The 22,590-nt window shown below is 43.0% G+C and overlaps 1 protein-coding gene across 6 annotated transcripts in view; it reads right to left on the minus strand.

Annotated features, from left to right (window-relative positions):
• The window catches only part of LOC108873056 (collagen alpha-1(XVIII) chain), a 33,995-nt gene extending 12,838 nt beyond the window's left edge, over positions 1-21,157 (minus strand). For 5 of the 6 annotated variants that reach the window (XM_018661101.2, XM_018661098.2, XM_018661099.2 and 2 more), the window contains exons 1-2: positions 9,400-10,047; positions 282-823 (exon numbers count right to left, since the gene is read on the minus strand). In XM_018661101.2, the coding sequence (XP_018516617.1) occupies positions 282-823; positions 9,400-9,766 (909 nt within the window). In that variant the 5' untranslated portion in view covers positions 9,767-10,047. Of the gene's footprint in view, positions 1-281; positions 824-9,399; positions 10,048-20,888 lie in introns of those variants that run through there. The other variant, XM_018661100.2, reaches the window with a different exon arrangement.
• Positions 21,158-22,590: the final 1,433 nt, after the last annotated feature.

Genomic DNA, 22,590 nt, shown 5'->3' on the forward strand with positions numbered 1-22,590 from the left:
CGAGATTTAACACATCATAAAGTCCCGTCCCATTTCAAAGGCTCCTCCAAATATTATATCAGGTATCTGGTTCAAGTGCTGAGGTTTTTAAAGTCTGACACTGTGGGAACCACCTCAGTTCTGAGGTTATCAGCAAATGTAGTCAGTCCTCAGCATCTGATTTATTAGAGTTTGTTGCAGCTCTGGCTCTGGATGTTACTTCAAATGAAGGATCACATGTATATCAGTTGTTTGTTGTCCACTTTACAGGATTCAACATTTATAGTTAAATCAAATATTACCTGGAACTTGTCAGTGTCTGCTCCTCCTGCCTGACCCACAAAGATCCCCGCCCCCGTGTCAAGCTCCATGGGGTCCGGGGAACGCTCAAACTTCACCACCTGTGGCTCAGAGTCGCAGCCCTGGTAGAAGGTCACCTGCTCCTCAAACACAGACAGCGAGAAGCGACTCCAGGTGTCCACCATGCTCGGCACGTTGAAGCTGGCCGCTTCATACGAGGCCTCAGAGTCGGGCTCGGTGTAGAAGAACTGCACCCTCTGACGGCCGGACTGCACTGCGCTGAGCTTGACACCAATGTACATGAGCTTCTGGCGCCCATCTGTGATGGAGAAGAGGACGGAGGCGGCGGAAGTGGAGGGCTTGATGTGGAAGAGGAGGGAGAAGTGGCGGTAGAAAGGGTTGGGGATGTGGGCCAGAGCTGGCTGACCCGCCGCCGCCGCAGCGGTGAAGACATAGGCAGTCTGCCCCCTCGGCCCGTAGACCCTGGTGATCTCACTTGGTGGAGGCTCTCCGATCAGCTGGAGCAAGGAGACGCCACTCTCCTCTGCAAGAGGAGAGAGACAGGAAATGAAGATTTAGAGTCTGATGATTAAAGGACATTCTTTTAAGAGAAAAGTCAGACAAACCCTGCCTTCAAGTGCAGCAGTAAACACATAAACTAAGTGCACATGAGTGTAAAATAGTGCCAAATGTGAGCTAAGTTGTTGGGCTGTTTAATTGGATTTTATAGAATCCAATTAGTCACCACAAAATAAAGAAGCCAAAATCTAAATCATCCACTAAAAACTAATTTTATTCCAGGACATATTTTTGTATTATTTCCTCCAAAAAGCAGGATGATGTCTGCATAAAAGGTTTACATTTATGAGGCAGAGGAAGGAGCTGATGAGGTGCACTTGAAGGCAGCATGAGTCTCAGAGAGAGTCAGTTTAAAGCACAGAAATGATCAGCAAATCACAAGTTCTTTGGAAAGAAAAACTTCAGTTCAACAACAGCAAACACCAAACTGCACTGATGATCCAGGTCAGAGAGTAAACCACAGATTCAGTCAGTGATCGCTGTGAGGCTTTAAAGATCAGTGCTTGATGGAGTGGAGGCAGAAATATCTAGTTTTATAATGGTTCTACATTAATGCTACACTGTGTGAGACTGAGGGTCATAATGGTCATATTAATGGAAAAACTGCTGATATTTCAGTTCCCATAGACTAAAATAGCCCAAAGGGAAAAGGAGCAGCAGCCCTGAGACCTACGATTACGCTCTCATAAATCGCCATCACAGGGGAGAAAGCGTTTTGGCTCAGCAGACACTGCACAGTGATCTCCTGAGGGTGGTCTGTCATCGCAGATTCATGAGAGGAGCTGACTAAAAAGTACAATCTGTGCATTAAAGGGTCACAGAGGTCAGCGGTCACAAGGGTTCCCAAGATTCTAAATAATGTGAAAGCATTGAATGCAGCTTGTTAAGTGTTCAGTCAAAGAGAGCAAAAGAAGAGAAAAACCAGCTTAATTGGGAGACGTCTGCAAAATAAACAAATGACTCTGAACTCTGAACGTCCCCACACACTGTATTATTGAATTAGTCAAGTATGAAACAGAAAATGACACATATTAGCTCCTACGCTCAGAGGTTGTGCCATTTTTTCTCACTTTTTACTTTATTACAGTCCCATTTCTTACACACATTCAATAAAAATCACCCAGGCAGCAAATAGTCCAAACAGAGCCGTTGGCGTCGAGGCTCTCTTAATCAATTTACTGTTTTTCTGGGGAATATTTCACCAAATTTGAGCTCAAGAGCCAGAAAACCTTCTCTGTAAATAATTAAACACAGAGCTGAATAATATTTCTCATTCTTATATATGTTTTACAGTTTAATTCAATGGCACACAGCACTGTGTTTTTGGCTTTTAGAGTGTCTGCACTCTGGACTCTGGAGCGTGTTGCTCACCTTCTACCTGCTGAGAGGAAAGTCACGTCGTGTTGAGCAACACTTATTTATGGGACAACCAGTTCATAACCAACTGCACATCTGCACTCACCAACACAACACTGGCAGGGAGTAATCCTAAACACATGTTCTTACACACATACACACAAACACTCATGTACATGGTCCCTGTTGCATGAATGGTGGGCGTTATGTTATGTTGTCTCAACCTGCACAACTACAGCTGAGCCTGGATCCTGTGGGATTTTGTCCAATTGGAGCTGGAGCAGGGCACGCAGGGTGGTCAACTTCCCACTGAGGGCACCTGCTATTGGTTAATCTCACACTGACACAGCTGCTGCAGCTGTCGCACAAGTCAGGTGGGTCAGATTATGTATGTAGAATTAATTAATACATTTTGAAATGATGAATGACAACGAGGAAACTCTCTAAGTTTCTGTTCTAAGCCAAGTTCTGTTTAAATTTCATACATATTAACATCTGGAAGCCGTCTGGTCCAGCCACAGGTCTCCCACTAAACAGGCCATTCAGGCAGTAACAGTTGAGCCTCCCATGATCACAAACAATCTCTGCCAACCAGTAACATTGTGGCTTTGAGTCCATTACATAACAATTACACACACTTTTCTTATTTCTGTATCAGAGTTGAAATCTCAGTCTCAGGCTCTGAATTTAATAATGTTTTTCCTGTGGACCAAACTGCAAAGCAAGGACCAGCAGTTCCCGACCTAGTGGCTGCACAAGGGGTCAAAGTATTAAACATAGATGTAGTGATAGATGAGACCATTAAGAGGAGAGGAACCAGAACAAAACCTTCTACTGCACAAAACTGTGTTTATTTCTTTTAGACTGTCCCGTAATCTTTATTATGTTTCTAATAAATTACAGGAACTCTTCAGGCCTTGAACGATATAATAAACAAACTGATCACTTTACGGTTGAATTGGACACAACTGAACAGAGCAGGCGAGTACTCCACCAATTTAGCCTTGAAAAAAGAATCAGAGTCAATGCAGCAGAACCAGAAATATCATGTCTCACTTCATGTCTCCACACCCAACTGACGCTGACCCAAATGACAATTTATCACTGAGCTCCGTCTGGAAACATCAAGTCTCTATACACCTTTTCTCCCCAACACCTGTGAACAGACTTTGATGTGTGGTGGAGCTCACGCTTTTATGGGGTCACAGGCTGAAAAGACTGGGGACCACTGCTGTGCTCAAAGAGAATAATGGTCTTCTCACTGTTGTTACCTTGAGCTCATTATATTCTATAGTTCAAAAACCAAACACTGGCTCTGGAGAGGGCCTTTTGTGTTTTTACGTTACCTGAAAACCACCGTAGGTTCTCCCACACACTTGGAAAGGTAATGGTGAAGTTAGGGGTATTCAGTTAACAGCAACCTCAGCACTTTAAAACGTAGCATGGTAAATTACAGAAATGGACACATCTGTGTGTAAGTATATGATGCTGCTTTTCATGGTTTGGGCTGGGGACTGGGGCTGTAACAGCCTCCTCTCCTCTGCTGCAGGGCTTTGCTCCCATCCAGCCACAGGTGCATTTTAGTGAGGAGCAACACTGATGGCTGAACTATTACCATAACGTATTGTCTGAAATATCACTGAATGCTGTAGAAAGTCTAGCAGGGAGGGGCCATTAAAAGCTCACTTCAAGTCCGTAATCAGCTGTTTCTTTAGCTTGGCTGTCCTCCAGGCGACAGATGGAAGCTGGCATGACACCCAAACGTGGGAACTTCGCCTGTGAAACCATCATCATGTTAACCCAGATGTCTGCTCATGGCTCCTTGCCCTGCTTCTGTCTCCTCTCTGACTCTCTCTCTCCATGCAAACATGGACCCATTGTAGGGAAGAACAACACGCAGCAATGTGTTCAATGTTCCACAGCCCTGAGGGCATCGGCGAGTAAAAAAGTGACCTCATGTATTTTGTTACGGAGGATTACTGGAGTGCCATGTCTGTATTTTCCAACATGCAACCCTGGAGAAATCCACTGCCTGTTTTACTGTGTGAAGAAAAAAGACACTGCCAGAGAAGAGAGGTGCAGACAGACAGATGGACAGACAGAAGGGAAGGAAATGCGTGTCAGATGTCCATGGGAAAGCAGACCATGAGGGACTCTAATAGGTTGAAGCACAAAGACAGAGAATCAGTCCCAAAAGCCTGCAGGGACTCAACATGCCAGTTAAAACAGGCTGAAATGTCACTGTGGAGCTGGTGGACTCCTCCAGAGGCTGAGGAGGGTAAACCATCTCCCCAGGGGAGAGGTTAAATTAAACATTAAGACATAAGCCCTAAAAACTGACAAGATTTTATTATAGAAAATACAAACACACCCACCTCATCTGGATTAATCTCAAAACCAAGCCATGATTGTTAACACTGTCTCAAATCAAACTAATTGTACTGTCTACAAAATGCTTTTTAATCCACGTCTTGTTTTATTCAACCACCACCGCAAATCCTTAAAGATATTTAGTATGCTATCGTATACGATGAAGAAAAGCAGCAGAGAAGCTGTTGTTTCTCAGTTTATTACACATATTTTGTTTGCCTTCAATTCAATATATGGCTTTTAGTGAGCTATAGTTTATATCCTGTGCCAAATATTTTACTGCAAGTATAATAATAGTAATAAAAGGAGATCCCAAATCAAACAGACATGTTAAAAACATGCACAGATTTACTCTCATGTAACCAGGCTGCACAAGCAACAAGTGTGAAGGTTGTTGAAATCAGTGAAGAAGAATAAGAACGTTTCTCCAGACACCAACAAAACAAAGCTGAAAAAAGCTGGATAAACAGTTTCATAGCTCAAATATGAAGAATCCACTTCTGTGCGTGACATCTGACAGAACAATGCCAGAATAATGCCAGCAGCATGGGAACTGCTTTTTAACAACAGTAAAAACTAAGGACTGGTGTTTTCAGTTTCTCATAAAAAAAGCCTGAAATTAAAGAAAATGAAATTAACTTCAGTTGCAGTTGGAATAACCTTCCTCCTCTGGTTGACCTGGAGTGTCCTCATGTACAAAATCAAAACCTACTCATTCCTCGTCTGTAATTACTGTAGTTTGTACTTTGTACTCTGTGAGAGCAGTCTTAGTCTTTTTAGTTTGTTGCTTTCAGAAATGTACAACAACATTACACCATTATCAAAGTATGTCTCAACAAGAGCTTGCTTTACCTCCATCTGAACGCTGCAGTCCTTATTTGGCAAAGTAAGCACTGCAATAACAAATTAAAGTGTGTAATGACACACCGTGAAGAATCTGAGGTATTTATACAGTTCAGACAGTCTGCTGCTTTACCTTAAAACAAGTTAAATGAAAGAATGTTTAGCCTCTAAATCCTGAGTGTCTCTTCAGGGAAAGAAAGACATTCAATATTTACAATAACAAGGGACTTCCACTGTTAATTAAGCCGGTGGCTTAAACCATTAAGTCCCTCAGCTGTAGTTCTGTCCTCCTGGGACCGAACCAACTGGACTTCACACGTCTGAGAGGCAGAGTGGCATCAGTTAACACTTCAGACAGAGGCGACACAGCTGCCACACAGTCTGACTTTAATCTGTTTGAATAAGCCGAGAGCTCAGGTCTAATTAAGGCTGACTGATGAGGGATCAGTGAGGAGAGGGTGAATCTTTGGGTTCAGATGACATCATTATTTTTTGTTCCCATCATTAACATTTGTAATAGTCTGGTTTCTTGGCTGCTGTCCAATCCAAATATTTCAGTGGAGGAATGTGATCTGCGACAGGTAAACTGATTTTTGGGAGATATGAGCAGCTCTTTATTTTCCTTTTTAATACCTACTTCCTCCCCAAACATGGAAACACCCTGTACAAATACTGTACAAGCTGCACTTTTGCAGTTCATTGCTTTTGCTTTGCTGCAGGGTCAAAGTCATTTACAATGACTGGCGATTAAGACCTTGCAGTTAAATAAAGTTAGGAGAGTCACAACAACAGACAGATTTGAAAATAAAGTCAAAATCGAAGCGGCAGCAGTTGAGGTATTCTGAGTTTTAGCTCTTTGTCAAGCTGTGAAAATACTGGCACCTACATTTCCCAAAATGCATCTCAGTTCTCAGTTCTCTGTTCTTGTGTGGTATTAACATGTTTCAATGTTTACAGCTACAGAAAACATTAAACAACTTACCAGTTCTCCTGATGGCCACTAAACTCACCTTTTATGTCGAATTGTTGGATTTTTCCTTTAAATTTTGCTTTGTTTTCTCTCACAGTGTTTTCCACCATTGCCGCTGGAAGCTCACCACTGAAAATAAGTTAATTTCAGGAAAACGGAAAGGACTGAGGGTTAATTTTAGATCCTGATTAGTGACAGATGATTGTAAATTGGCCTAAAATGCAGCTTAAAGTGATTAAACACAGTGTTTTTGAAGAATACTGTGCACTGACTGTGAACCAAGAGCGGGTACTTCCCCGTTGGCATAAAGGTCTCTCTCACACTTTATCCCACTCTCTGTCTCTGCACATCTTCTAATGGTCGACCAAACACTCAATTACCACCCATCAAGTTTAACTGGTTTTGGAGGGTGGAGGCGACTGGCCGTGCCCTCTGACCCCTGGCAGAGACTTGAGCCTCCCTGTCTCATCCCGGTCACAAGGCTCTCTTGTTACCGAGTGTGACACCGTTGCCCTCTCTCCCAAACCGAGCACACAATCACCACACTCTCTCTACGGAGCCGGCCATTTTCCCACCCACAGCAGCTATCATGAATGCCATCCTCAGCGCTCCCTCCTGGCCACAGATGGCCCAATTGTTTCCCTCAGTGGGACTCTGGATGCTAAGACGCCACCCGCCTCTAAATCCACACAAAATTCCACACCAGCTGATCAGAAATCGTGACATATGATGAGAAGGAGATAACCCAGGACAGAAACATGTGACCGGCATGCACGAGTGGGAGTGCAGAGTGATTATTGGCCGACTGGACTGATGCTGCATGTGGAAAAGCACTGATGAATTGATAACTGTTAAATGCATGAAGCCTGCATGCATCTATCCTGAGGAAATGCACAGTCCTTAAAAAGCCTAAAACACGAAGGAGAAGTTTAACGAGCGAACAGGTTCTGAAACATCTTTTCTTTTTTTTGTGTGGGTTAATGATTGACGTAGTCTACGCAGGTGTTTGGAAATTCACACCCAGTAAAAACAGCCTAATGACAAGCACAGTGACGTTTCATATCCTGTACTGTAAGTGCAGTAAATGAACAAAGTGTCCACCACATACAGTACTTTATCTCACTCATTTCACATACATATCTGTGTTTTAAAGCAAAGAGCCTTCCAGGTTTTAGCTTTAAGCACAGTTTATGTCTGAGTTTAAAGGTTATCCAAACAAGAGCTCCACTTGTGGCACATGGAAAGTAACAAAACTATCTCCCACTTAAACCTGGATCATCTACATTAAATATTCCTGTAGGAAAACACATGATAAAGATGGTTTAATGTAGCAAAGTTCATACTGTTAACCCCCAGAGGACGACTCCATACTGGAAACTTTATGAAGCTGCTAAAAGGCTGGACGTGGGCCTGTGGAACATTTCCTGTCTCAGCAGTTTATTCTCAGGGAAATACTTCTGAACTGTGTATATCATATGAATGTTGCACACTTTTCTTAATGTAAATGGAGGAGGAAACCCTTGACTGCATGTAGAGAGTAATATATCATTTGGAATTTTAGTTTGGTGCACAAGGAAAAAGGCTGCGACTATTTTCAAAGAACCTGTAACGTAACGTTGCTGACCATTGCTGACTCATCACACAAAAACGATGCTTTTGCAGATGCAGTTTTGCACTGTGACAAGACAAATCACACCAAGTTGGGCATGCAGCCAGGGACAGTGACGTGAACTCAGGTGCTGCGTCATGCGCTTTCGTGCCAGTGAACCTTCTGTGGACATGTGCAGCGGACAGGAAGTGACACCACAACAGGAGCAACAACGACTGCAATGACCATACCAGGTGTTTTTGCATGTTTTAAGCCATTAACTGCAGATTTCTTTTATTTAACATCACTGGCAACCATGCTCTAAAGAAACAGGAAGAAAGATGGTTTTTTTTTCATCCTTTGGTTCCAGGTGTTAATTAGTATGCTTTGGAAAAATATCACCACAGTGAACATCACTAGAGGCCATTTTTCTCTATTATGAATACTTGAACTTTTGACTGACTCTGTCACAAAGTTTAGCCAATGAGGGAAGAGACTTTTGCTCCCGAGTTCACCCTGGGGACAGAGGAGTGGAGGAGGCACTGTCTTACAGGCTAAAGTCAGGGAACTAAAGTTTTACAGTGCAAGTCAAGTATTGTCAAGTATTTGTTTGCAAATTAAACAAATGGAAAAAACATGCAAAATCATGTTCAAAGTGATGGCAGATATCCAAAAAGGCAACAATGTGCTAGGACGTGTGCATTACCAGAACAAACACTGCACAAACAAATGCTTACACATCGACGACGACAAGTGACGTGACATCGGATTCAAAATGTATCACCACACAGGATACATTCTAACCCGCCGGGGTTACCTTTCCAGTTACTAACTGAAATGCACGCAGGACGCCCGGGCTCCTGCGCTCCATCAGGCAGGAGGTGACACTCCACCGGGAGACGCCCGTTTTCCAGGGACGCCCAGCAGCTGTCCTGCAGCACGTGGCAGAAGCTGCGACAGGGCAGGTGCAGGGGTGTGGGGGGAGAAGGGCACCTGGGCGCCAGCAGGAGGCAGAGGAACCACTCTGCGCTGTGGTGACACCCCGCCCTCTTCAGCCACGCCCACTCCTGTAGGACCACCCCCACCTCTTCCACAGATGTGTGGTTGAAATAGTTGGGCAGCGTGAAAAACTTTGACCGTTTGCCCGAGCAAATGGGCCAATCAGAGGGCACGGCGAGACAAGGTGGCTCAGAAGCATTGATGCGACTATCAGCTGGAGTTACACCCTCAGCAGTCCCATTCAATTTAAAAACATCACCTGTTAAATTGTTAGACAGGACTTTATCACCTGTCAAGACCGTCACTGACTCTACATCTGACTCAAGATCAGCTGTGGACCCTGATCCTGACCCAGATCCATCCCCTGTCCCAACCCCAACCTCCACCCTCTCCCCTCTGAACCTGTCTGAATTACCCGTTGTGTTAGGGTTAGCGCTCTCCGCCTTCTCTGTCAGGCCTCCGTTAGTAGTCCCGGGGGGGATCGTGGTCGCGTCCCACGCCTCGACAAACTCACGGATCGTCGTGGCCACGTTGATGATTTCTTCCCCAACCCCAGACAAATTGTCATCCTCCTCCTCCACCTCCTTCTCCTTCTTAGCACCACTGGTTGTCATGGTGGCACCTGTCACTGCTGTTGCTGTTGCTGTTGCAGTTGCTGTTGCCATTATTTCTGCTGGTGTCGTCTCTGTCGGCATTTCTGTGGTGGGTTCTGGATTTAAGAACCACAACCAGGCCTCCACGCTCCCGGCACAGAGAACCAGGAGAAGCTGGATCTTCAACATGCTGCTGGTTCCTGCAACAGTCCTCTAAGTGTCTCAGGGTGCAGCAGTGCTCCACACAGTGCTCTCACTGTTTCCCTGAAGCGCCACCTGTTAGCCAGCCGGTCAACAGTTAAATCCAAGCTGTTCGAGGGCCACTGAGCATCCACTGAATGAAAGCAGAGACATAAAAACTCTGCTCACACTCAGAGACCCTCCCTCCAGAGCTGCCAGTACATGGCTCCTGCAAACTCCCTCATGAAAAAAGCACTTACATGGACAGGGGGGAGACCCAAGTGTGGAGGCAGGCCTGTTACACTGATGCTGGAAGTCATTGGTTACTCGGAGTTGCCCCGACACACAATAAAACTCCTCCCCTGTGTGAGTTGTGGGTCCCCTAAGACTTTTTCTGCAGCACTGAGAAAAAGCATGCAAGTGTTCCTGCAACCACAAAGACACACCCAGTCCTGCACAGAAATAACCTACAAAAATATGTTTTTAAATATATTTTGACCACAATAAACTGTTTTTTTCTCATTATGTTCAGTGTGTAAATGCCAAGCTGTCAAGCGCATCGAAATGGGAGAGAATCAAGTTCAGAAGAAGTTCCCTTGAGCAAAATGCTCAGTTGTCAGAGAGTGTTTACAGAGTTTCCTGTAGATTTTTATTCACCTGAGATGAGGGGTCACAATAAAAAAAAAGGTTGGAAATCACTGGAGTAATAAAGACAGCAGCTGACAGGTTGTGATGACACTGTGACCTGCAGCAGATGAATAATTTGCTTTTTAGAAAAGAAGTGGTGCTCAGTTACACAATAGTCAGTCTGATTTATTGCTTTGTTTCAAAGTGTGGAAAAACCAAAACAGTGATAAGTGATACTGTGAGCAGCTACAGTACTTCAAACTCAAATTTCTGGTACTTTGCGATGTGTTTTGTGATGACTGATAGCTCGGTGATGAAACAGAGAAGCAACAAACACAAGTGTGAAAAAGTGAACTTGAGACGGCAGGAGAGGAGAGCAGCAGCAGTGTGAGGGATGAATGAAAGACAGCAGCTGAGAAAGTGAGGCAGCCAGGGAGGGGCGTATCTGATTGGATCGATGTCTTAAGCTGCTCTCCCGGGGGACCGACTCCATTGCCTCATCGCAGAAATCCTCGGAAAATGCACCGCATCCAGGTTCTCACAGATGGGCGATAAAGGAAGAAGGGACCCCCCCCCCACCAGCACACCCCTCTTCTCCCAGGCTTCCTCCTCCTCCACACAGCCCTGCGTGCCCCCATCATCCAGATACCCGCCTCATCTGCCAAGCTAAGACATCCAGCTGTTACACATTCCAGTCCTCAGACCTCCCACACCCACGCTGCATGACATTTGGAGCCACATCTTGATAATTTGTGCATTCATACAACACCGCTACCGCTGTGTGAGCGCATTGAGCCGGACGCTGAGCAGGACTGAGGGAAAAGAGGAGCTATTTTTCTGTTTGGATGCTTTGGAGGGGAGTGTGAAAGTCAGCTGTCACAGACTGAGCAAATGCGATTAGGAGTTTTGGCTCAGAGGTCAGCGATGACAAAACACTGGAGTCAGTGCTTCTCTTCAAAGCTAGTTAACAGTTTGGTCAAGTGAATCTTCACCACCACAACAAGTACATTCTCAAAAATGACCATGTAACTGTGCCAACACACACACACAGCACAATCACCAAAACTGAACATCTGTATGCATTGTATTACAGTGTAGGCAGCTAGTTTTCATGACATACTGCAATAATACATCCTGATTTAGTTGTGTATTTTGTTTTAATAGTAGGATCTACAAAGTAACTACAGCTGTCATACAGATTAAACCAATACAATATTTCCCTCTGAAATGTGGGAAATACACTGACTTATACTCCACCCTGGCTGGTACATCTGGTACAAGTGGAACACACTTAAAAATAAGAAAACAAAAGCTCTTATGCCTTAATCTTGCAGTAATTACCAAAAGCAATTACAGAGACTGTGTTTGTGGGGAGAGCTAGATTTCCTGTGCAGTAACTTTTTGGCACAGCAGAAGAATAAAAACCAGTGTGTTAACAACAGTCAGATGTATCAGAAACATCAGAAATTGGCAGTTAAATGCTCATGTTTTCATGATAAAGCATTTTTCTACTAATGTAAAACAAAAATACAAACAAAACACTGAAACTCAGGTAAGACCTTTTCCCTCAGACACGATCAACGATTCAAAATGTTGAGTTCATGTGCAGCGCTCTCATCCATACATCACCATAAATGCCCTGCAGACTCTCCCACATACACGTTTAACCCTCCCTCTGTGTTTCCAACACTTTTCATCACTATCGGCTGTCAGCTGCTCTGACCTGCACAGGGCCACGAGCAGGGTAAGTAAACACACCACAGCATTATTCCTCAGCGAGTCAATGAACGTCAGTTTATAAAGCCACCTGGTGCTTTCCATTTGCAGCATTGTTCATGCACATGTACACATATACATGCAGTTATATACAGTAGATTCCAGTGTGCTACAGCTGCATATTAAAGCTCCAGTGGGGACACGTCTGCTTAAAGAAAATATTTCCTCCTTAAACCTGCATCTTTCACTCTCTCAACCTGTTTCTCCCCCAGACGGTAAGTACTAAAACTTCCCAGAATGCCTTTCCAGAACCTCTGGAAAAGGTGCATGGCCTGAACATGTTGATCTTATTTTGGAAGGAAGCCCTCTGGATGTTTTCTGAATTATTTCCTGAAAACCACTACCGATAGCACACACACTTTTTTTTAAAAAAAGGAATAATGTAATTTAGTCTCTTGCCAAAAATAGATTGAGCGAGAGATTGTGAGCCAGGCTCGATGTTTCCAGCCTTTCTGCTGAGATAAACTAACTGCCTCCTGGATGTAACTTCATATTTACTGGACATACATATATAAACCTCTAATCTAACTCTCAACAAGACAGCAAATAATTTTCCTTAACCAGAACTAAGGGGAAAGACAGAGAGCTTGATAGACAGTGAATGAGGTTTTGAAATAGGAAGAGCAGGAGAAAAAACAGTAAAATAAGAGAGAGAGAGTGTATAAGTTGCAGCTGTGTTAAATTACCAGTGGAAGGTCTAAATCTCCCCAACCTCAACTAATCGCCATGGCAACAAGATTCCTCCCGAGCTGAGCGACTGTCAGGAGACTTACGAGTGTGTGTGTGTGTGTTTGACTGTGTTAAACACAGAGAAACTACTTCAGCATTTGTTTAAAGGAGTTTCCCTGTTTTAATTGATGAAATCTCCATATTTGGGATTGTGTCTCCGTCCGACACAGTGAGGAGGAGGAGGTGCAGGATTCATACCTGTCACCAGCAGATACTACATCTTTACAACTGCTGCACGCAGACTCTAACTGCACAGACTACCAATTAAAGGTTTGCATACTTTAGGGCCATTTTTCACATCCTTTGCCTCATTTAACCTCTTTGTCTCACTGCTGGGACATCAAAGCCTTCCTCACTGCTCTTCTCATCTTCCATCTAATAAATGTACAGATCTAGGATGAGCAAGCAAGCATGCATGTGTGTGTGTGTGTGTGTATCCCTTCCGGGGTTTCTCAGGCCCAGCAGCTTCAGTGTGTCTGTGTTTAATTGGTGTATCATGTTTCTGTCTCCCACAGGGAAACCCTGCAGTTCACACGCTCAGATCTGTGTTTTTAACCATAAAATACTGGTGAGGGAACACACATGTTCTCAGAGACGGGGTAGTAGCTGTCAGCAGCGTGACCAAAACACACTAAAACTCTCAGTAAGGTAGCTGTGAGGCAGTGGTTTCTGGCTTGTATGTATCTATTCAGGTGGTCACAGTACTCTGATGAACCAGCAGATGGCAGCAGCACAGAGGCTACAGGGGTCAGATCCACTGTAACTGCATGTATTTTCCTGCCATTTACTCATGATTTCTTTTTACCACAAGCATCTTCTGAGCCTGTAAGCTGTGGCTGACGGTGTTTTCTTGCAGCTGAAAGCACAACATGTGGACGAGCAGAAACAGAATCTGAGACAAAAAAACATGCAGCTGAAAACTCAGCAGCTCAAACTGCTCTGTTCTTCTGCTTATTGAATCAGTATTTCAACAAGTACAGAAAATGTGAAAAATCCTCATAACACCCATTTTGGTCTTTGTGTTTTTGCTCTCAAACAGCACCAATGATTACTTTACAAAATGTACTTTATAAACTAAAAACTGCACAGTTGTTTGGTTCCTGCTCAGCTTTTCAGGACAGAGCAGACGTCAATAAATAAAGATGAAATGCTGCCACCTGTTGACTGAAGTCTAGATCACTACTGAGATAAACTGATAAAACAAAAAGTCTCTTTGCACACAATCTGTATGAACATGTGTTTAAATGTGAAATGGAGTTTATTTCTCACAGTTTATTACAACCTAGATGTCTCCCTGTCACGTCTGTAATCACGGACACTCCTCACTGATTTTTATTTACGCCTGCTGAGCTCTCCAGTTATCACTCAAATTCTTCAAAGTGAAGGAGCAGAAAAGTCCCCCGTGGGGCATCTTGGCAGAAGCTCTGCAGGAATCAACACCCATGACACTGCTCCCTCCACCCTCCTCCTCTGTCTTTATACACCCTGTGGTATGCTGAAGTGGGTTTTTGGCAGGGACAAAAGGGCATTTTCAGACAAGAGGGTGTGAGACAGTTCTCGTCGGTCCCTTATCCAGCATCAATGCTCGATTCATTGAGGAACACGGGAGCTTCAAGATGAGACAGTTGGCTCCTTGTGTGGAGGATCGTAAACACTGAATGAGGACATTTGTTTTGGCAGTAAAAAAAGAAATAATGGGGTGTGTGGCGGTGAATATGGCAGCTTCTTTCCAATGTGAGAAAAAGCCAAAATAAATGAGAAGTTCTGTTTTCAGAAAAAGAGGAACAGATGCCTGAAAATGATTGACAGCTGAAAATTAAGAGCAATTATGGAGCTTAAGTGACTAGAGGTAATTTTAGTTCTGTGTTGACAAAATCAAAACTGTGTAACATACTCGATTCACCATTTTATCCTGACACAGCCGCCTTTCCTCGGCCCCTCTGTTCATCTCACCTGTCAGAGGTGCATTTTTGCTGCATGAGCTTGAAGAGACGTGACATTCAAGTCAAGTGCAAAGGCCTCGTAACTTGAGGCCTCGGAGCTGCAGGAACGTTTGAATTCCTGCAGTCCAGATTCAGTACTCGAGGGTAAGTACTGCTCATAACCCCAGTGATGCTCGCAGTGACTCATAAAATGTCAAACCGCACACTGTCTCACCCACAACCGCAGAGACTGATCCAGAGCAGCTACTGTATCAGCGAACAAAAGGAAACTAACAGCTTGACATTTCTCAGGAACATGACGAATTAAAGCTGCACCCGGGGAGAAAAGAGGAAAATGCTCAAGATTCTGCAGATTTGTCAAGATAATATTTTGGTATGAACCCTAATAATCTAACAGTAATAAAGCTTAGTAAATTAAACATTTCCATCCTCAGAAAAGATGAGTCTGGGTCTCCTCACCTGAAATCAATGGAAAGAAAGAAGCTGAAGCTTCAGACTGACATCAGATTAAATCTCTGAAACATGTTACTGCAAAGTGTGTGGATTTTTTTAAGAGGAATGATTACACCAAGAGAAACAACTTGACCTGAAAAATTGATGCCCCAGTGATGCCCCAAACCAGGCAGTTTTCACACACGCCTCTCTTCTTGTCACTGTGATGACACTGACATCAAATAGGCTACAATATCATGCTCATCACACTCACAAAGACAAGTTCATGATCATCCTCCCTTATATCCCTGATCTGACCTGAACCTGGAATGCAAAGCCAACAAACAACCATAAGCAAACTTCATGCACAAGTGAGGTTCAGTCATTCATCTCTGCTCAGTGAATCTGTGTGTCAGCAAAATAACAAAGTGAGGAGCAGCGTCTGAGCTCTGTCTTTGTCCGTGCCCCTGCTTGGCTGATTTACAGCAGCGTGAATCAGTCTTATGGAGGTTCGTGGCCTCTGTCTTGGCAGCTGGCCTGCCCCTCTGGATGATATGGGCTTAGAGCCTGTTTGGCCTCCATGGTGGACATGATTAAAAGCCTTTCCTCCTCATGTCACTCTCCCCCATGCTTTTCAAGACTGATGGGATGTGCCAATGCAAAACATGTTGCTGGCTAAATGGAAAAGTTGGACAATGGAGCTCCAGGAGAGTCAGCCCTGGTTCAGGTTGAGGGCAGTTCAGCCTGCACACACAGAAACTAACACAGCTTCACAGCCAGTAAACTTCTTACATAGATAGTAAATTAGTGAGCCACTAAATAAAGCTACTGATTAACGTCTTTTCTGTTGTGAACAAAAAGCCTGTGCTTGTGCATTCAAGTGTGCGAAGGATACTTAAGATCTTTTATACAGGACACTTTGACTTGAGTGTATCTCTTTGCTAACAATCAGCTCTTTGGCCTGCACAGGAAACAAAGTGAAGCTGCATATTTTCACTGTGACCGTTGGAAATAATTACTTCTGAGAATAAATAACCAGCTACTCCTCTTTTTTTTACATTAAAAATAAAGTACAACTGCAGTATAAAACATTACCTATCAGCCATGTTTTACAGATACATTCAATTACATGCAAATATTGCAAAAATCCATTATGCTTCGTAACCATAAATTTGGAATTTGACCTCAGAGATGGTTCCTCCGTCCTCAGAAAAATCTCTGTGTGTATAGTTCATTAGGATTAAATATATGGTGGTTAAATAAATATGAAGCCACAGTCTACAAGAAGGAAAACAGTGTCTTTATTGCTGCAGTTTGCTGAGCCAGAGTCAATATTGAGGGCAAACCCGCCCAATTACTGTCCGCTTATCAACAGAGGAGTCATTACCATCTGGAAAAACAACAATCTTGCGGGTTTTCCTGTATGTTTTAGCTGATGTCATTATCCACACAGGATTACAGTGAGTGGGGAGGTTGAATATCTTGCATACGGGCACCTCACAAGACATATAATAGGTTGAAATCTGAGTCAGTGGTCTTTCGGTTACAGGAGTCATTTAAAAGACACAAATCCAAGCTTCAAGCAGAAGTCAGATTTTGATTCCTGCATTTAGAAACTCAGCTGGAAATCGAGCTGAATTTTATCTTGCCATTTGTGGCTACCTGCTGAAAGAGGCAAGCAGGTGGGAGAAACAAACCACAGCCGCCATTATCACCACCATCACCACCTCAAAGCTGCCAGCTCTGCAGCTGGGATAACAAAGCATTTCCCCGTTAACAGAGAGCACCTTCTGACCGGCCAGTTTAGATGGCACATCAGATAAGGCTGCATAGAAAGATGGAAGATGGAAAGAAAAACATCCTCTCGCCCCTCAGCATGAGATCACAGCTACACCTCCACACTTCCGCTGTCACCTCTAACTAACTGGCAGCAGGTAGAAAGCACCCACAGCTGCCTTTATGGGCCTTTTAAAGTCCTCTATAGGAAGGCATCATTATTCACATGCTGCAGTAAAGAGCTTTGATGTTTCATTTGTTACTGTCTGCAGGTCTCATCAGTCTGAAGGGGCTTGGCTCAGGTAGAGCTGCTGAATTTGAGTCGCACACAGGATAAAAGCTGTAATTACAGATAAAAATGGGAGTTAACCGCGGTGGAGAAATGTCCTCCAGGCTATGTAGAAAATAAGGAGGAGTTTGTTTAAGAGGCCAAAGCCTGTGGGAGGCAGACTGCTGCTGTTTACTCAACCTGAAGATACAATACGTCGGTTACTCTGCTGTATGAATATGTGGGTCTTTCAGGGATGACAAAACTTGAGCCACTGCAGCACAGACTGACACAGCAGGATGTTTTAACCCAGCGTTAGTGTGAAATGTGTGAAATGAAAAAAACTGGAAACAGTTCAGTGAAAAAGAAACAAACTAGAGCTGTAGTAACAACAGGGCTGGGAACAAACTAAACCATCGCCTACTTCCTGTCCAGTAAAAAGCTCTTTGATGCTCCTGTGGCGGTGACAGAAGTGTCCAGTCCCCATTCATTTCACCCACCCATCCTACGCTAGACTTGCAATTTAAAACCTTTAATCTCAAAGAGTGAAGCACGAGAGGAGTCGATATTCTGTCTGGCTTAGGTCACCTTTTTCTCAGTTTTCATTATAGTAAGAGAAGTCAAGACTGATGGGTGTTTCTATTATTTTGTCCACCTCTTTTATATCAGTGAGAGAGGGAAAAATATCTATATATATATATTGTATTAGACTGAATTAGTTTTAGCTGGGTGTACCTAATAAACTGACAACTATGTGTAAGTCAGGACTTGACATGAGTCAAGTTACAATAAGTCTGAGATAAGTAACAAGTCAAAAAAAGTTAACCTAGGTCAAGATAAGATAGAATAAATCAAGATAACTCTATATACGTCCAGATGAGTTCAGAAAAGTCAAGATAAGATCGTCGAGATACATTAAGCTAACTTAAAAGTTGTTATCACATCTACAGCAGCTGATCCAGACGTGTTTTCCAGCCAAACCCAAACAGTGAATCTTCATCACGGTTTAACTACAGCATACAGGTTTACACAGTAATTAGTGGTTCAGCTGAGAAGAGACCACAGTTTGATGTTTTCATAAATTACATTCCAAAGACACCGCAGTGACTTAAAGCAATCATCTGTTTTGTTTTTACGTAAATAAATGTCTCCTTTGCGTCTCTCCTCACCCCAATTGATAACAATCAAACAGTGATTTAACATTGATCCATCTTGTGAAAAGTGTTGCATCTGATGTTCTCAGCAGCCTCTCGTGGGAAATAAGGTGTGCCAGGTAGGGCTGCAGCTAATGATTATTTTATTAGCAATTATTTTGTATCCATTCCAGCCTATTAAATGCCAAAAATAGAGTAAAATACCAATTATCATGTCTTTAAATCATTTATTTTGTGCAACCAACAGTCCAAAAGCCAAAGATATTCAATTCTAAAATACATAAAACAGTGTTTAAGATGGTAAATGAGGTGTTTTAGCCAGATATTACTCCATAAAATGACCCAGTATCTTTAACTTGGCCTGCAGCTCTAATACAGATCTATAAACACAGTTAATTTTTCCACATTGAAGCAGACCACAATGTTCAACACGTGCTTGCTCGAGGCATCAAAAGTTGAAAATATCAGCCAACAAATTTCCCCATAAAATGCAACGTAGACATTTTTGATGGCAGAGATGGGACTCATGTTCAGACACGATGAACCAGCTGTGCATCCAGGAAACAAACTGTAAAGTCACATGAAATAAACAGCCTGAAAGTCTCTGTCTGGTCTAATTATCCCATGAGATCCTCTGTATTATATTCCCCTTACATCCTGGGTGTACACCGCAGAGTTATGTGTACAGCTACAACAGTACACAGGTTTTATTGGCCCCATTTGTTGCCTGCTTTGATAAAATATGGGATCATATATCATGGAAACGGGGCTGTTTGGCCACCCAGGGGAAACATCTGCTGCTTGTGTTACAGCATAATTTCACATAGTGCATACATGTGTGTAAACAGCACTACAGTAAATCTGAAAGCTGTTCTATCTGTGAAATGTAGAGAAAGAAAACAAAGAGGATGTATATTGTGAAGATTTGCCTCAGAGAGAAGTACGCCCTCACATCCTCACACACTGACAGGAGTTTTACAGTTTCCTTATTTGGTGGATTCACTTTCCAACATTAAACAATTCCTACATTTCCCAGAAAACCTTTCAAACCTGCTGCAGTTCAGTTCAGTCCATTCTCTAAATGTAGGGTTTAAATTCATAAATGACATTAATATATGTAGAACAGAAAATGAAAACAAAACTGTTGCTGTAGCTTTCTATGATGCATTAAGTTGTATGTTCATCAGTGTGGTGCCCACACTGAGGTTCAGGGCCCTTCCAGTGGGTCACGTGATGTACCTGAGGGGTCACATAACAAATTATAGGATAGGATCCAGTTGACAGAAATACAGAAAAATCACCAGAGCAACAAAAGGTAAAAGGTGTTTTAAACCCACAATGCATGAGTCTAAATATTTCTGCAAAGCCTGTCAGAGCATTTCTGAATATACAGCACTATGTATCTACATGAGTGTGTGGACATGCCTGAATGTCAGAATATTGTTTGTGTATTTTGTGTAGAGAGAGAGAGAGAGAGTGTGTGTGTGTGTGTGTGTGTGTGTGCAGAGGAGGGAAACCACAGTCAGGTAAATTAAGCGATGAACTGCGTCTGCTTCTCAGGGAGGGACTGATGAGCCCTGAAGAGGGGAAAATCTGAGCAAACCGCAAATCACCACGCTCCACACACACACACACACACACACACACACTGACAAGTATGTAACATCCTTAAACCTAAAGAGGAGATGAGCTGCAAAATGTAATGTACAAAATTTTGTCATTCTGTCTTCTGTAGGAGGTGTGTGGGGGCCTTTAACACTGTCTGTGCCCTGGGGCTCCTCCAAAATAATGCAAAGGCGAATGAGCTCAGTGAGGAAACATGAAGCTCAGAGAAAGGCAGCTAATACGATAATATCACTGCCCTCAAATGAAAAACGAGCACCTGAGATCATTGTTTAATTTTGCCCCAGTCCAAGAAGAACAGGCCAGTGCATGAGACATGAACACAGAGGCAACATCCCTCTGTTTGAAATGCACTTCTACAAACCAAACAAAGGCTGCATCAGACAGTAAAGTACAGTTCAGCCTTTGACAGTGGAGGAGATGCTATGAGCTATTCATGATTCCCAACAGACAAGTCCAGACATTCATGTCAACCACAGCCTCATTCCTGCCTGAAAAGCCAAGCTTTGAGATCATGTGTCAGCACAGGCTGCTCATTATTCACAGACACAGCAGAAGTGGATGAAAATGTCAGAATTAGAATTTTAAATTGCAGCACCAATTAAAAACAATAAGGAGCTTAAAAAGATTCAGGAGCTGCTGCTGCTTTACAGCGTTTCAGAACACTTTCACACCAGTTTCACAGCATGTCTGCACTTCTACAATATTTCTGCAGGATTCTGAGGTTTTTCCTGGATATTTTCTTTAGACCAGTGAGCTAACATGGCTAAACACCATAAACTAAGCACGCCGCATTTATTTACCTCTTCGCTGTGATTTTATCTCTGTGATCGCCAACAGGATAAAGATGCAGGTCTGCAGGCTCAATATCGAGCACCTGTCGCGTCGACGCATCCTTGAAGTGATTGTTATTTAAGATTTTTAACAAAGAAAAAAAAAGAACTAAAATCCTGTCAGAGGGTCGGAGGATGAGGTTTCATATCCAGCACATTCAGCAGCTTCAGGAGGAAGATAAGTCAGAGTGAGGGCAGTTCCAGCAGCCCCTCGTCTACCTGTGGAGCATGTGCGCACCTTTACGCACAGCGGACTGAATAAGAGACAGGTTGTCAAGGAGGAGAGACTCACAAAACAACTTCCTGCATGAGTTCTTCAAAGTAAAAGCTTCATGATGAACATTCTCTTCACTATCAAAATCCGAATGGACAAACTGGCTCCTGAAAAAACTAATATGGATTCTGGAAACTTTGGAAGACTTTTTTAACTTTATTGCAAACTCTACAGTAACAGTAACTGTGGTGAAAAGTAACTAAGTACAGTTTTGAAGTACTTGAATATTTCCATTTTATGGCACTGTATACTTCTACTCCACCACATTCTGGAAGTAAATATTGTACTTTTACTTCACCACATAAATACAATGACTGTAGATACTGATTAGCTTGTTTAAAAATACAAAATGTTAAATAACATTTGATATATAAATATAAACATATTTTTTCCAAGCAGTGCATCAGGTTTGTAGAGAATTTTGAGGGGAAATACCTTTATTTTGAAAGAAGTTGCTTTTATTCCAGTAGGACTTTCTACTTGCTATCTTGACTTATCTGCCTTCAATTCATTTCCAGTACAGCCTTCAGCCTTGAGGGCCACATTTCACATAAGTTTATGAGGTCAGAACCCTCTAAAATCTTCCTCTCAGGCTCCAAAAAGCTGCTAAACTGACTATATCTAATCTATAAGTACTTGTGTGGCAGCTGACAAAACTAGAGAAGAAAAGTGAGCTTTCTAATGACGGAGAGATGGAGCTTTGGTACATTTCAGAGATGAAAAGTGTTCTAATGAAGCAAAAACATCTGATGACAAGAGTAATCACACAAACTGGTCCACAGATGTGGGAAAAGACGGCCTTTAATTTCAGTGGCTCCTAAATGGGATCATCTTATTTGACTTTAATAAGGAAAGTGCAGTAAAATCACACAGCCTCAGCTGTAGGGCTGTTTGATAACAGAAATATAAAGCCTAACCAGCCCTCTAAAAGTGCAACAGTTGGAAAAATCTCCATCATACAATATCTGTACGTTTTCCATGTGTTTGACTGAGTCTCTGTTCAGACATGTTGCCTGCAGCGTGGCACCTGTCTGTGGCCCCGACTAAAAACTGCATTCCTTAAAGAGAGAAAGGCTTCACATGATGACAGATGCTCCATACCTACCCACCACCACCTCCACCTCCTCTACACACATGCACACACACTGGGAGGGTATGCATGCTAGCTAACCCACAATCTATGTTTTTAATAGAAAGCTGCACAATCTCTCTGCAGAGTTGGAGTTTTATCCATGAGGATTTCACCCCCCTATAAGCTGCTGTCTCTCACAGCTCAGTGGGCAGAAGGAAAGTGAGTGTCAGTGCAGTGTTATAGGGTTTGTCAGAACATGCCTTCTCCAACTCCATGAACCATACAAGTGAATAGAAAAATCCCTCTGACACATCTCTCTGCCTGTG

Source organism: Lates calcarifer, linkage group LG7_2, assembly GCF_001640805.2.
Source record: "Lates calcarifer isolate ASB-BC8 linkage group LG7_2, TLL_Latcal_v3, whole genome shotgun sequence".
Classification (NCBI taxonomy): Eukaryota; Metazoa; Chordata; class Actinopteri; family Centropomidae; genus Lates; species Lates calcarifer.